This window comes from Opisthorchis viverrini, assembly GCF_000715545.1.
Source record: "Opisthorchis viverrini unplaced genomic scaffold opera_v5_252, whole genome shotgun sequence".
In the NCBI taxonomy this organism is placed as follows: Eukaryota; Metazoa; Platyhelminthes; class Trematoda; order Opisthorchiida; family Opisthorchiidae; genus Opisthorchis; species Opisthorchis viverrini.
In genome coordinates this window covers 66,605-79,676 of record NW_008751910.1, presented here as the reverse complement: position 1 = coordinate 79,676, position 13,072 = coordinate 66,605, and the positions used below count along the sequence as shown (strand labels likewise).

At 43.7% G+C, this 13,072-nt stretch overlaps 2 protein-coding genes across 2 annotated transcripts in view; one reads left to right on the top strand and one right to left on the bottom strand.

Moving 5' to 3' along the window:
• The window catches only part of T265_09062 (hypothetical protein), a gene marked incomplete at both ends in the record, with an annotated part of 7,261 nt that extends 2,997 nt beyond the window's left edge, over positions 1-4,264 (bottom strand). Inside the window, one exon of the mRNA XM_009175041.1 lies at positions 3,513-4,264. Coding sequence (XP_009173305.1) covers positions 3,513-4,239 — 727 coding nt within the window. The remainder of the gene's footprint in view (positions 1-3,512) is intronic.
• Positions 1-13,072, top strand: part of T265_09061 (hypothetical protein) — a gene marked incomplete at both ends in the record, with an annotated part of 85,204 nt that overhangs the window by 48,610 nt on the left and 23,522 nt on the right. The window contains one exon of the mRNA XM_009175040.1: positions 2,291-2,447. Coding sequence (XP_009173304.1) covers positions 2,291-2,447 — 157 coding nt within the window. The remainder of the gene's footprint in view (positions 1-2,290; positions 2,448-13,072) is intronic.

Genomic DNA, 13,072 nt, shown 5'->3' with positions numbered 1-13,072 from the left:
ATATGGCGTGAGGGGGGTGGGGAGAGGGGGGGGGGAGAATGCGAAGCAAATACCGATGACACGGGCGCTTTGTTTCACATGGCCTGGGAAATACGGCACGTGAGGGAGAAAGAATGGGAGTAAACCTCGTTCTCTACGTACGCGCCCAGACGGGTTTATTACCAGTCTATATCGGGGGCTTACGAGGCACCACACAAAGGTTTGGGAGAGGAATGAGTCAGAGTACACGTGCGACACACTGTTGCGAGTGCCAGTCCGTGCCTAACAAACTTTGGTCTACTCTGGAGACAAGGAAAAGTAGAAAAAAACCAAAGTATCATAGTCTACATGGCAGCGAACTGGAGCACCATACCGACCGTAGGTTTGGCCTACCATTGTCAGAACCGTTGGGAATTGTGTTTCCCAAATTCCTGTGCGCTTCCGACAACATGTAGCCATCAATATGAATGCACAGAGTAATAGGTTCTAGCAGTTCGATTGAATGTAAAACGGTATGCTGTATCAGAGTTAAAAGGCCAGGAACTCACCGATGAGTGCGTGATCGACGGTAATGTACACATTGACAGTGTGAGACAAAGCGTCATATGCTCAGTCAGCCAAGGCATTATCTACAGATGAAAACAACCATGCAGTCCTGTGGATGACCTCTGAGTGAGTGCGATAATTTATGCATCTACCTGTGCAGATCTTGGGCTCAGGGGTTGGTAGACCAAAGCTGAACGTCAAAGCAACTCTTGCATGATTAATGACCCATTCGTGGAGAGACAGTGTACGTGAAAATGCGCTTACCGGAGATCACTAGCCTTCTCCCCAACTGTGCATCCTGCAACAACATTTACATGAACCTCCCAATTGACTGCTACAAGTCCGTCAACATATTATCTGATCCTTTCTCATCGGCGAACCTGTTCGTGATGAGCACTAATTCCTATTTTAGTCACAATATGAATAAAACTAGTGAAAAATGAGCGCGACGAAATGGTCGGAACATCTATTTGTGTAAATTTCTTTCTGAAATTGACGGTTGAAACAGTTTGATTTTAGTGCCATCGACCGCCGTAAGCCGAAGGGACCACGAATATATCTCAACAGTGAGCGAAGCTGATGAGGAAACTGAGTTTCAGGAACGCGTTGAGTTACTCATGCGGCTCTTTCAGTCACTAGAAGGGATAGAATCACAAAGCAATGCTAGGCATTCGCACACGACAGATGGGCATTTATGTCATGAACATTGTCATCCCTGTGGAGTTGGATGTCAGCAAAGAGATTAGACATCTTGTGATTCTGTGACAATTACATAAATGAGGACCAGTACACTGAACGCTCCATAGAGGCAGTTATTTATGTAACCGGACTACTGAGATGCGTAAGGAAAAAACAAAGGCGTAGAGCCCAAGGTCGGAATACCAAACGGTGATTAAGCGTCTTCACTAATTTACTACACTACTACACTGCTAGTATACTATCACGCTCTCTCCGTGTAACTTTCATCTGACCCTTTCTGTTGGGGACCCACTCTGTTGGGGACGTTTGGCTGTGTTGAACTTCTGCAGATGGCAAATAACCGGTGGAAATAGACAGAGTGAGTTATCTATCCTAGGTTGGAGGTTAGACGCAGTCATTCACACTGTAATTGATGGTAGTCATCCAACTTCACGGCCAGCAACGCCACATACGGCGCCAACCCATTCTCACCATTTTATAGAAGCCGTATTGACTAGCTCGCCAAAGATGAAGTGTGAGCCTAGTCGTGAACTATCAAGATCTTCAAACATAGATTGTACTATGCAGCAAGAAAAGCGCGAAAAAATACCAAGGAAGTATCCGGGATCGTCAAGCTTACATTGGTCTGGGCGCTCAATTCTCAAAATAGGTCAAGAATACGCCTAAGTAATTTATCTAGGCTCTAGTGGCCGAACGAATTCCCACTATATCCCACAATAAACATACAAAGAAGCAGTTGGTATAATTTTATCGCTTCTGTTTCAAACTGGATTATGGTTTAACTAGAAATGGCGACGGAAGGCAACTCCAATTTTTGTTTTCTATCAGCGTGATAGGCTTGGTCATTTAGTCTCCCGTGGAATCGTTTTAGTGGTGAGGTAATGAAGTAACAGTATGCACGTACCTTTAACGATTTCTTGGGTTATTTCAAAGAATGTCGCGGGCGTTTGTTGACAGCAAAGTAGTCTAGAAAAAGTAAATAACAAAGTCGTTTAAGTGAAATATACACATAGATTTGGGCAAGTCACTAGTTCAGTTGTATGATCATATTTTATGACTGAACAAGTTAGTGAGCTGGGCAGCTGAAGATCCCTTGTGTTCAGAGAAAAATTGTCCCAAAGGCATTGTGCAACGGAGAGGTATGCGACTAGCGGTTCGAAAGAAAGATCGCAATGTACCTCCAAAATTAGATTTCCTCCGAGGAGCAAGCGGTATGCTGGGTAGTAAGTCACATTGAAATATAGGAGGGTACGACTTTCACAGGAAACACAATATGAAGTTAAAGAAACGTCCCATTTTTGATGGCATCTACTTCTCTGTGTAATGCTGTCCAAACCATGTCAGTTGAAAAAACGAAGATTATCCAGATACAGTAGCTCGCCCAGAACAGACAGATACCAATCAGAAGCGGTTCTGCGTTGGCCTGATTAAGAAAAGTGCCGTTTCAAAAGCTCAGCTAAAAGTGATTAAATTTTTTTTCACTAAAAGAGCTTCCTTCTTAATAGACCCACCTACAAAGAGGGCAACAAAAGAGACTACAAATGTATATAGTGAAGGAAGTTTTTTTGAATGGGGCTTGAAAATAAAGTTTATCTTTTCCATATGTAAGCACAAAGTCGTTTATCTACAGGACCGTAATTCCGGGCTTCGGGTTGTTAACAAAAAGACCCGAAATGGCTGTTGGTTGAATTTTTGACCAGATCGAGGAGTTTGGTGCAAAGTGGATGGAAGATTAACATTAGTGTTGATTAAACCTAACAACAAATATGTGTGAAAATGACTAATCTTAGTCCACTCGTAAGCCGAACGAGCTGGAAGAAAGCACGTGTTAGCTGAATGACCCCTCCACAGAGAGGCCTTTCTCAAAGCTCCTTCGTTAGTCACGAACGTTACCAAGAGAGCCAAGCTACGCATTTCCCCTGTGGTCATCTCCTTTTGGAGGATTATTCTATTGAACTGGAAACATCTCAAGGATAGACAGACTGGAACGAGCTAACTCAGAGGTTTCGAGAATACGTGTTTTGGACACAGTGTGCCTGTAGACGGACTGGCTTATGATCATCAGACTGGAGAGGGGGCTTGAAATTCTGTATCCACATTTCATATGACTAATGGTACGGCAATCGCAATCAAACGGGACTCCTAAACGCTTTAAAAAATCTTAACTGTAGTTGTTCTTCATAGTACCAGTTTAAAATCAGTCACAGACAACAGTACAAGCTGAATCTGTACTAGAGGATACAAAACTATCCGCCTTGAGGAGTGGAGGTAAAATAATATAAACTCACCAGTAACTCTGGCATTGATTTTTCGCTTCGCTGTCTGTTCCGAAAATCGAGCAGGGCGCGCTATGATCAGTCGGTGGTTCTGAATACTAGCACATGGATGGGTGGATGCTTCTGGTGTGCTGATCAAGGGTGGTTTGAATTGGTCTACTATTTCTGCAACTGGTGGCTTGGTGAGACATCCTTCCCCGGGAGTTTCGGGATCTGATGTTAATGTTGGCTCTTCCATTTTTGCCTGGTCTCGGAATGAGTGGAGTAGATCAGCGAATTGAGTTTCGATTGACTTTGTGTCTTTCGCCAGTTGAAGCAAGATTTGGTTCTTGCTGGTGTGGAAAACGTCTTCAAGGTTCCTGGATACTGTCTTCTGCATAACCTCATATTTGGTTTTTTCTGCTACTGATGGTGTCAAACGGCGACGTGCTTTCAACCTTCGCGGGGGTGTAATGTAGAACGAAGCCTCTGGGTGAACCAGTCTCCATCCGTTCCGAGTTGAACTAACAGTTTCTCCACGTCTTGTGTCAGATCCTGGTTGTGTCGCATTTAACACTGATAGTGGTTGGCGTTCTTCTGAGGTGTTCGAAAAGGGAGGGAAATTCCATATCTTAGTGAATCTTTCAGTGTCTTTTAGAATCATTGTCTCAAGTGCCTGTTGTACGCACGTGGGATTAACTTCCCCAAACAGACGTCTGCATACATGAATTGGGCCGATAAACCCGGGAGCGAGAGCCATGGAACGAAAGTGGTGAGGAGCGATCTACTGACCAACTGAAGGCGGAGACCAGCTTGCCCTTAAAAGGGTTGCCTCTCGCTTGCTGATTGGTTGACTAAAACTAGCTTGCGATTGGCTGAGAAGAGGGATGCCACACTTTGCACCATCCATTAACCTACTTATCTTCTTACCAGTAGCGTGACTAAAAACAAAATTTCTTTCGGATCGGTCGGCCTGCGGACGACGGTTCACGGTTGACATTCATCCTGGAGCTCAGCAAGCCATTGTGTTCCCGGATGATGCAGCTAGAAAAACGCTTTCGATTGCCTGGTACAGAAGTCAGCCACACAACTTCCAGGCATCTCTTGAAACAACGTCACTTATAAGGTTGACTGAAACTGTTTTATGGCCGGCCACCTAGTCGTCTTTCTCGGTGCAAGTCAGATAGGTAGGATCTCTTTCTCCATCAGTTTATACTTTCACTTTGTACCTAAGTACACTTCTACGCTCATTTGCAAACTATAACCAAGAGATTCAGCTGAGTCTGTCCCTAATATTACTATAAATTGGGAAAATGAATATTTGACTCAACTTAGCCACCAGTTAGTGTTCGAATAGAAATAAGGCCAATGAGAACTTGTGGACTACGTATACCTGGTGAGCCACAAGGTGGGTGAAACTGGTGTTTGGCTGTTAGGGGACTTTCAGCAACCTTATACGTTTTGTTGTGAGTCGTTCTAGCTGAAACTTATGTGTGGCATATTTAGTTGAGGATTAGTGACTGCGAATATTCAGTTGAGTCTACTATAACTATCAAGGTGATTTTCAAAATATTGTCACTTTTTCATATCTCGTCCACTGCTCCACTTCCCGGTTAAGCTAACACAAGTGCAATGGCGTCTCATGGTGCATCGAATAAGTTGTGGTTGTGATCAAATAGTGATGGGGCTGATTCTCAACCGAGTAATCACGAACACAGCCAACATGTCTGTGTTTAAACCCGTCGGTCTACGTTGAAACACTCTGGTTCAGTCAGATTTACTGGGCACAGAATGCGAAAAAAGCAAGGTTGAAGGCCTGCTAATCCGTTAAGAACTAGAAACTGAGTATGTTACGCAAGTTCTTCAACCATACAGCAAATCGTCAGTATAAATCTTAATAGTACCCAGTTTTGTGCCGGTTACTCACCGCACTTTAGCAAGCTATCAAAGTAACTACGTAGTAAAAATAACTAGGGTTATCCTCTCAGGGGTGCTTTCTCAACAGTAACCACATCTAGTCGGTCTCTTTGAGCTTTTTAAAACTGCCATATCCCTAAGGACCAAACTACCCCAGGGCGAAACGGCCAATCGGTCCGTCCAAATGACCATTACAAGGGAACGAGAAACTGTAGTTTAGTCTGCAAAAAAGTCGGGCCAACATTACAGCATCCAAATTGCTAAGGGGACCTCTTTTGACCGGTACTGTCAGTTTGCACAGGTATACTGCAAACGGTTTCCGTTTGGTACGAAGCAAAGCATCAATTTTTCAGAATGCAAGTTGTAATGACGTACATCTGGCTTGTGACATGGTTTATATTCAGCAGACTTTGAATAATCATCAAATGTAGGGATTAGTAAAGTAGTATTCAGTTTGATCCTCTGGAATGTATCCCTAAGTAGGTATCGTTTCCAAGTTGGCCTGTCAGGATTATGTCATGAACAGACCACCACCAAGAGATGATCAGAGCCCACTGCATGTTAAATGTTTGTTTGGACTCTCAGCAGGATAAAAGGGTGGCGGAAAGAATGGCTATCTTGACGAGTTACAAATGTATGATCAGAAGTATGATTAGAAAATCATCCAACCGTTTCCTCCCCTTCCTAAGAGAACGGCTCGAAGGGGCAATGAACAATCTGGTTACAGTTTTTCATAGTATAGAGAAACAGTAGGCCCACCCGATTCCGCATGGACAGTGTTTCGTCAAAACGTTTGCCATCTATCTGGCAAACCCAGCGAACCGCATAAGAACCATCGATTTTCTGCAACATCGCCCAAATATACCATGGTCAAGCCACCCTTCATGTCTTTATGTTTTCGCTGAGAACAGTATGAGTTTTCGGAATGACTTTTCCAATATTTTATGTAAAATCGGCCAACTAACCCAACGACAACTTCTGAGTACCCATCAAAGGGTGATGGCATATGTATGCAAAGTAGATAAAAAGCTAGAACACCAGATTATGCAGAAAGGCAAGTCGCAGAAAGCTAACTAGGAAGTGAGGTGTATGTGTGTCAGAGTTGCATATCGTTGGAATTTGAGCAGACCGTATAACTAATTTGGTGTTCTGATCCTACTAATGACGTACATTATTTCAGAGTATCATTTTCATTTTTTGAAAATGTGTAGTCAGCTTATATAGAGTTTGATGCGGGGGAAAAGTGAGCCTAAAAACCCTTATAAAAGGCTCAGTCAAAACTGATGGAAGCGAAAAGTTATTCCTCTGTCTGTTCCAACAACTCTGTCTGTTCCATCCCAACTCTGTGTAGATAATGAGTTATGAAACATGAACAACGGGTTAGTTAGTGGTGCTGGTAACCCACTAAAGGGAAGTGCGGCGGATCAGCTTCCATAAAATGTGTATGACTTAGCGCGATATCCATAGTGGTATAGGTGGTATTGCGCTTAGCAAGAGACTAATTTATTGTCTCTGATTGCCCACCTTTGATCGGTCCCTTCAGTGCTCTTGTCAGGGCGGAGCACTAAACAAGCCCGCCAAACGGTCTTCGACATTCCTGAGTTAACTCGTCTGAGAGTATGAATCGTAGAGCATTAAAAAACATTTGGTAAGATGTAGGGATCACAGAATTTAGCTTTCATCACCGCAAAATTCCAAGACCTAAGACAACCGTCTGGGCAGCAGTTCCCCATTTGACATTAAAGAGCAGTTACTGATTGTTTATTAGTAGCGAGAAAAGTTAATTGATATCAAAGTTTGACCGACAGTTGAAGAGCTGTCGCTGAGCCAAAATAACGGGAGCCGAAATTTTTAAGAAGTAAATCGCACTGCACACTTTTGTAGGTCACCGTAAGCTACAGTGTAGCTCTGTTTAGAATCCAAGATCCCTGAATCCAACCGAATGAACGCAATAAATTAATATTCATGGATTTACAACATGAGTTCTCGGGTGCTTCACATCATTGCTGATATTAAACCTCATAGGAGGAGTGAAATTCACCCGATGAGTAAAACTTCCTCCTGAGACGTCATCGTTCGAGGATTTGGTCGTCACATGTGACTATGTGATGTGGATTCCGTGACTGAAAGATGCGTGCTTTTAATCACACTACTAATCAGCCACCAGTTGCCGAACGTGTGTTCGAACTACTAGTCAGGAGGTCGAAGGTTCGAGACTCTGGAGTTTTTTAGATGCGCACTGTCGATGAGTCCTAATCAGGATGAAGCGGCTGTACATTGCTTCTCCTATTAGATTGGCTTCACTTATACTATGAATAGGGCGCATCAACAGTAGTTTTCCAGTCAGGCCAAACGGTCACCAAAGTATGTAAGGGTGTTTGGTGTGGAAACAGACGTGAGAACAGTAACTGAAGACAGGACATACATTTCTCAATGCTCTTCAAGGTGTGGTAAGCGCTAGCACGGTTGAGAATCACACACCAGGTATAAAGTGTTCGTCATACAGGGTCAGGTGTGAAATTCAATGGCAATCATGTACACTCTACGCCATGTACGACTCATAGAGGTGTACATAGAGAGGTTGAAAGCTTCAGCGAATATAGGTCACTGACTGTGACCTAAGGAGTCTCAGTCTAATGACAGTTTTGGGTGATTGAGGAAAGCATATACCCCTGGTTGAAACGGTCTTCGGTTTGTGAAACAAAAAACAACAACTTTATGAATGACACATGGAGCCGAGGCGATAACAAAGGAAAAATCGTCAGTGAGGTACTTCTGCTCTTCTCATTTCACACACTCATCCAGCGCTGATCAAGAAATTACTCACTTTTTTGGGTTGCTCAGCCTTTCCGAACAGCGACTAGGGTAGGCTCATTAAAGGATTTCGGGGTAGGTGTTCTCAACTCCTCGAAGACGATGAATCCCAGACGACGGTGACTTTGCGAGTTCCCCTGCGACCTGGTTATGATGGCCACATTAGGCATTATGTTTGGCTCAGAAGAATTTCCGAAAATTCATCAAACTTTGCGGTTGAGCACAGTTTGGACGACAGGTCACCCGGTCACCATGATCATGCCGAGTATTTCCAACTTTCGTCTTCAGTAGTTTATACGAGAGCTGGACAAGCGAGGAAACAGGCGTTCTGGAAAAACAAGCTACCAACATGCGCCAAAATGAGGTTAGAAGCAGCCGTTGAAGAGTGAAGAAGCAGGGCGTGTACCAGTGAGGTGACTTACAACTGTCTCGATGTAGAAATAACAACTGGAGTGAAGAAAGTTGCGATCTGCAGCTCCATCGATTAGCACGCATTTTATGAAAGCCCCAACATGAATGGACTATACGGAAATTGGTGCCAGTTGGTCTGATGAAGGCTAACCGGAACACAACACAAATGCGGATGGATAAGCCACCAGATAAAAACAGCAAGCTGGGATACTCAGCAAAACCTTTCAGGTGGAACCGGTGAAGCATTCTTAGCACGAGAATGTCCGAACCTGAAAACGTATTGTCCATCAAGCGGATCGTACGACCAGTCTTGTCCTCTGTAAGTGACTCGATTGAACACCACTCTGACGGTAGCACCCAGTCGGCTACTCATGCTTTGGAGCTGACAGCAACTGTATTCAGTATTGGTTGGCTTCCGAAGTTGGACCACAGTTCCCTTTGTATATTTCCTTCCACAGCCCATGGAAAAAGACAGACGCTGCGTTTTTCCACCTCAGGTAGTATAAGGTCTGGATGGTGGCGTAGTTGGCTCGGCGAATCTGTTTTTGGTTGGCGAGCATACCATGAACTTGCTGACGACGGCGTTGTCAGTCAGGCTTCCATATATGTGGAAAATAGTTGGACGCGTGAAGGTCCAGAAGCAACGGGATTTACTCCGGTGTCAGGATGGGCCAGGGCAAAATGTCAATAACAGCAAGCGAAATGCCAGAGTTGGATTCCACGGTTTGTTTGTATCAGGTGCTATAGGCCTCATAGTCGGACGAATGTGGGACTGTGTGACCCGTGGTTTGGCCAGTACCACTAGATGATGACTCGTTTGAATGTGCTTGCCAGCTGAGTGCATGTAACCTGGTCTCACCACTGACGGCCGACCGATCAGGAAAACGTTAGTCGTCTCACGAACAGCGCGGTTTACTTGCCACAAAAAGGGATATAACTTTTACGTTGGGCTCAGGAGTTACTGTAACTTCTGTTGGAACCGGTAGCCACTGGATTTCTTTACCCGGTCAAGCTTATCTGCATTACGCAGAGTGGGTTGACTCTTCTTTTGGGAACGGTTGGTAATTTGGGCGACCGCGTTCCTGTCGACGCTTTTACGGACGCTAATTTGACGATGGATTACCAAGACAGCTTTTGATTTACAGCACTTGCCATAGCCCTCATGCGCGAGTTCCATAAGCCTCTGCTACACTACTCATAAGGTTGCTGAAGACTCTTCGACAGCCCACAACCAGTTTCGCCCTTCTTGGAGCTCATCAGATAGGCACAGTCCCCGAGTTTCCGTCAACCTTATGTTCTAATTGAACCCAAGTTGCAAAAAACTAGAGAAATACACTCACTCACCTGGGACTAATCTGAATCTCTCGTTTATGTGTGTGAACGAAGCAGAATCCCAACTTGGCTTAATTTGAACCAAGGGGTCTTATCCTGAAATTATGACACATGAGAAATAAGGGTGTAATTTCGCGTTAAAAAGTATCGAGCAGCTGAACGAAATGGATGACTTCCAACGTGTGCCGTGAACTGCTCATAGAAAATTAGTTGGAGGCCTTCAGCTCTACGATGCGAAAATTCTATGCGATGTTATTCAGGTGTCGATCTCAACATCAGTTCACCATATCGTGTGAGGCGAAGTGTAACAGGCTTCTGATGGGCGCACTTTAGAGGTGAAATAAACGATAAACATTAATAAAACAAAACGACCTAAAGAGCTCTATTTGGATAATCTAGTTACTAAAGCATCAACAGAATTTAGTTTAGAATATCAGGTTGAAATTAGCAAATGTTTTGTTAGCATATCATTTTCAATGACTAAACAAAATCTCATGTATATTAGCTGGGATTTCACGAGAGACTCAGGTGAATCTCTCCTTCAGATATCCTTCATCTGAATGTGCTGTACAAAGGCTGCCTTATATTCCGTAAACGAGAGGTTCAGCTGGATCGCCCGTGGAACCCAGTTGATAGGTAATTTAATGTAGTTCGCAAATTTCGTGTAGTTTGGATTCGAGTAGAACATAAGGCTGACGAAAACTCGTGAACTGTGCTACCTGATGAGCCCCAAGGTGGGCGAAACCAGTCGTGTGCTATCGAACAACTTTCAGCAACCTTATGAGTAGTGTATTACGTCTATACATATATCGCGATATGTCGAATCTCGTAGCGACTGAAACATAGGCGACCTGGTACAGCATATTCAGATGCTTAAAAACATCATAAACGGGAGACTTAGCCGGGTTCCAGATGAGTCTCGCGTCAAAACAAAATTGGCACTCAGTAGATTTATTATTCTATTTCGTCAACTAATCATCAGACTATCTCGGTGACCTGTGAATTGCGATTTTCATCGTATGCGTGTTATAGCATCTGGGTTTTGTGGCTGTTCTGCAATACAAGATCATGAGTACATTTTTTAAGACCTATTTTCATTGGTACTCTGAAGGTTTTTCTTGAGGTAAGGGAGGTTTTTCATTTTTCAGGAATTTCGCTACTGCAAGGCACTTCTGTAGAGAGATAATTTTCATCGCTTGGGGTCTTCCTAAGTGGTAAAACTGCTTTGTTGTCAGATAGCGTCTATTTTTCTACATAAACCTTGGGGCATTTTTTGCATTTAATTTCATGTAAACCGTATCCAGGTCTTTCAATCGGAAGGCGATCTCTTAGTTGCGTTGATGCAAAGCGTAACGTTATTCCTTTCTGAAACGCTACTCTAATGTTGGATACTTTAGGAGCCTTTTTGATAACCTTGGCTGCTTTTGTCTTGTATGGAACTAATGCCGCGCCAATTTACTCCTCACTGGGTGACTGATTCCTTTTGTAACAACCGCTTGCCCATATTCATTTTCCTAAAGGCTGTTTTTGGTCCTGATTTGAGCTGTTATTAGAGAGACCTCTTCTGTACACAGCGCTCCGACTTGACTAAATATTGACAAAGTACAATCAGTATCTAGTGCCTCAATCTGAATTGATAAGCAGCTTAAAGCAGTACGCGTCTGCTGGTCTTGGATAAGAAGTAGTTCTCAAAGGAGACTACTCACAAGTTTACTGAAAACTTTTCGACCTTGTGAGTAGATTCCCTTATGAAAATGTACTGCGATGTCTCGAACCTCCTACCAACTGAAACGTGCAGCGCATTCAGTTGAAGAATTTCATAAACGAGAGATCCAGTTAAGCCTCCCGTGAAAGCCAAATTGATCTGCAAATGAGTATATTTGTCGGAATACTTCTTAACTCCTTACCTCTCTTATACCCTACAGTCTTGGAAGGATAGTGAACACTATCCCCATGCAAAACTTCATCTGAAGGTTAGATTTATTGGGAGACCTTTGGAAGTCGTTGGTCTTATTGCTTTCATATGAATAACGCAAGAAACTCGGTGGGCATCCATGTCCGGCGCAAGCTCACCGTTAGGGGCTTTCCATACACATATTAGCCCGAACCGGGGATCACGTTCCTAGACGTCGTTCCGGGTCGAGATTCAGGCAGACCTTTGTGTCGAAGTGTTGCATCTACTGAAAGCTGTATCATTTCGTTTAGTTTGGCGTTTCTCAGTGAAATTACTGTTCAAGACAGCACGACGTTGGGACACACCGGACACCATGCAGGAAGGAGTCGTCATTATGTTATTCAGACCCAAACCCTTCCACAACTCATGTAATCCCAGCTAGCCCAAATATAGTTGTGCTTACTCACCCACACAGGCCAGCAAAAAGCACTCAAGAGGAATTTTTAACAGAAGTGCAATAGACTAGAAGAACTAAACCCAAATCCGGCCCAAATTCATTCAAGGTTTTTCCCGGTCTATCGATCTTAGCCTTCGGACTAGCTAACAAATCTCAGCCGACACGTAACACTGATCCGTCCTGCTACTCACAAGAGACCTTGCTGGTCGGTTCTGTCGGCCTTAAAAATAAATTAACCTTGTAACTCAGTTGCCGAACTTGTGTCAAAGACGAAGTTGTTCCCGGCAATAACCTGTCAACTACTTTCGAAATCAGCCAGTATAAAACCAAAACACAGTGTTCCCACTACTTCATCAGGAGAGTGAACTTTGATTTTGCCCGTTCAATGGTAGGTGGGGGGCGTTTCAAGTCACTTGTGCCCGAGCGAGCCCGTCAATAGAGTCCAAAATTCTGTAAGAGATACGCTCATGCCTGTTAGGCTACAACACAAATTAGGACAACTACCAGTATTTTTCCTTCGGGTCGCAAATGGTCAAATTAACAAGTGTTTAACAGCAACTTAAGGTTAACGGTCGACTTGTCTCACTGACAGCTGTCATAGGGACAACACGAAAAATTCAATGTACTGTTGGTGTGTGGGAAGCAGATATATATATATATATATATATATATATATATACAAAAGCGGTCTGTGGTCCTAATGAAATCACGACGTTATTCTCAGTTGATCCAAATCGTTGCATTATTTACACCACTCTCGGGGCTTCA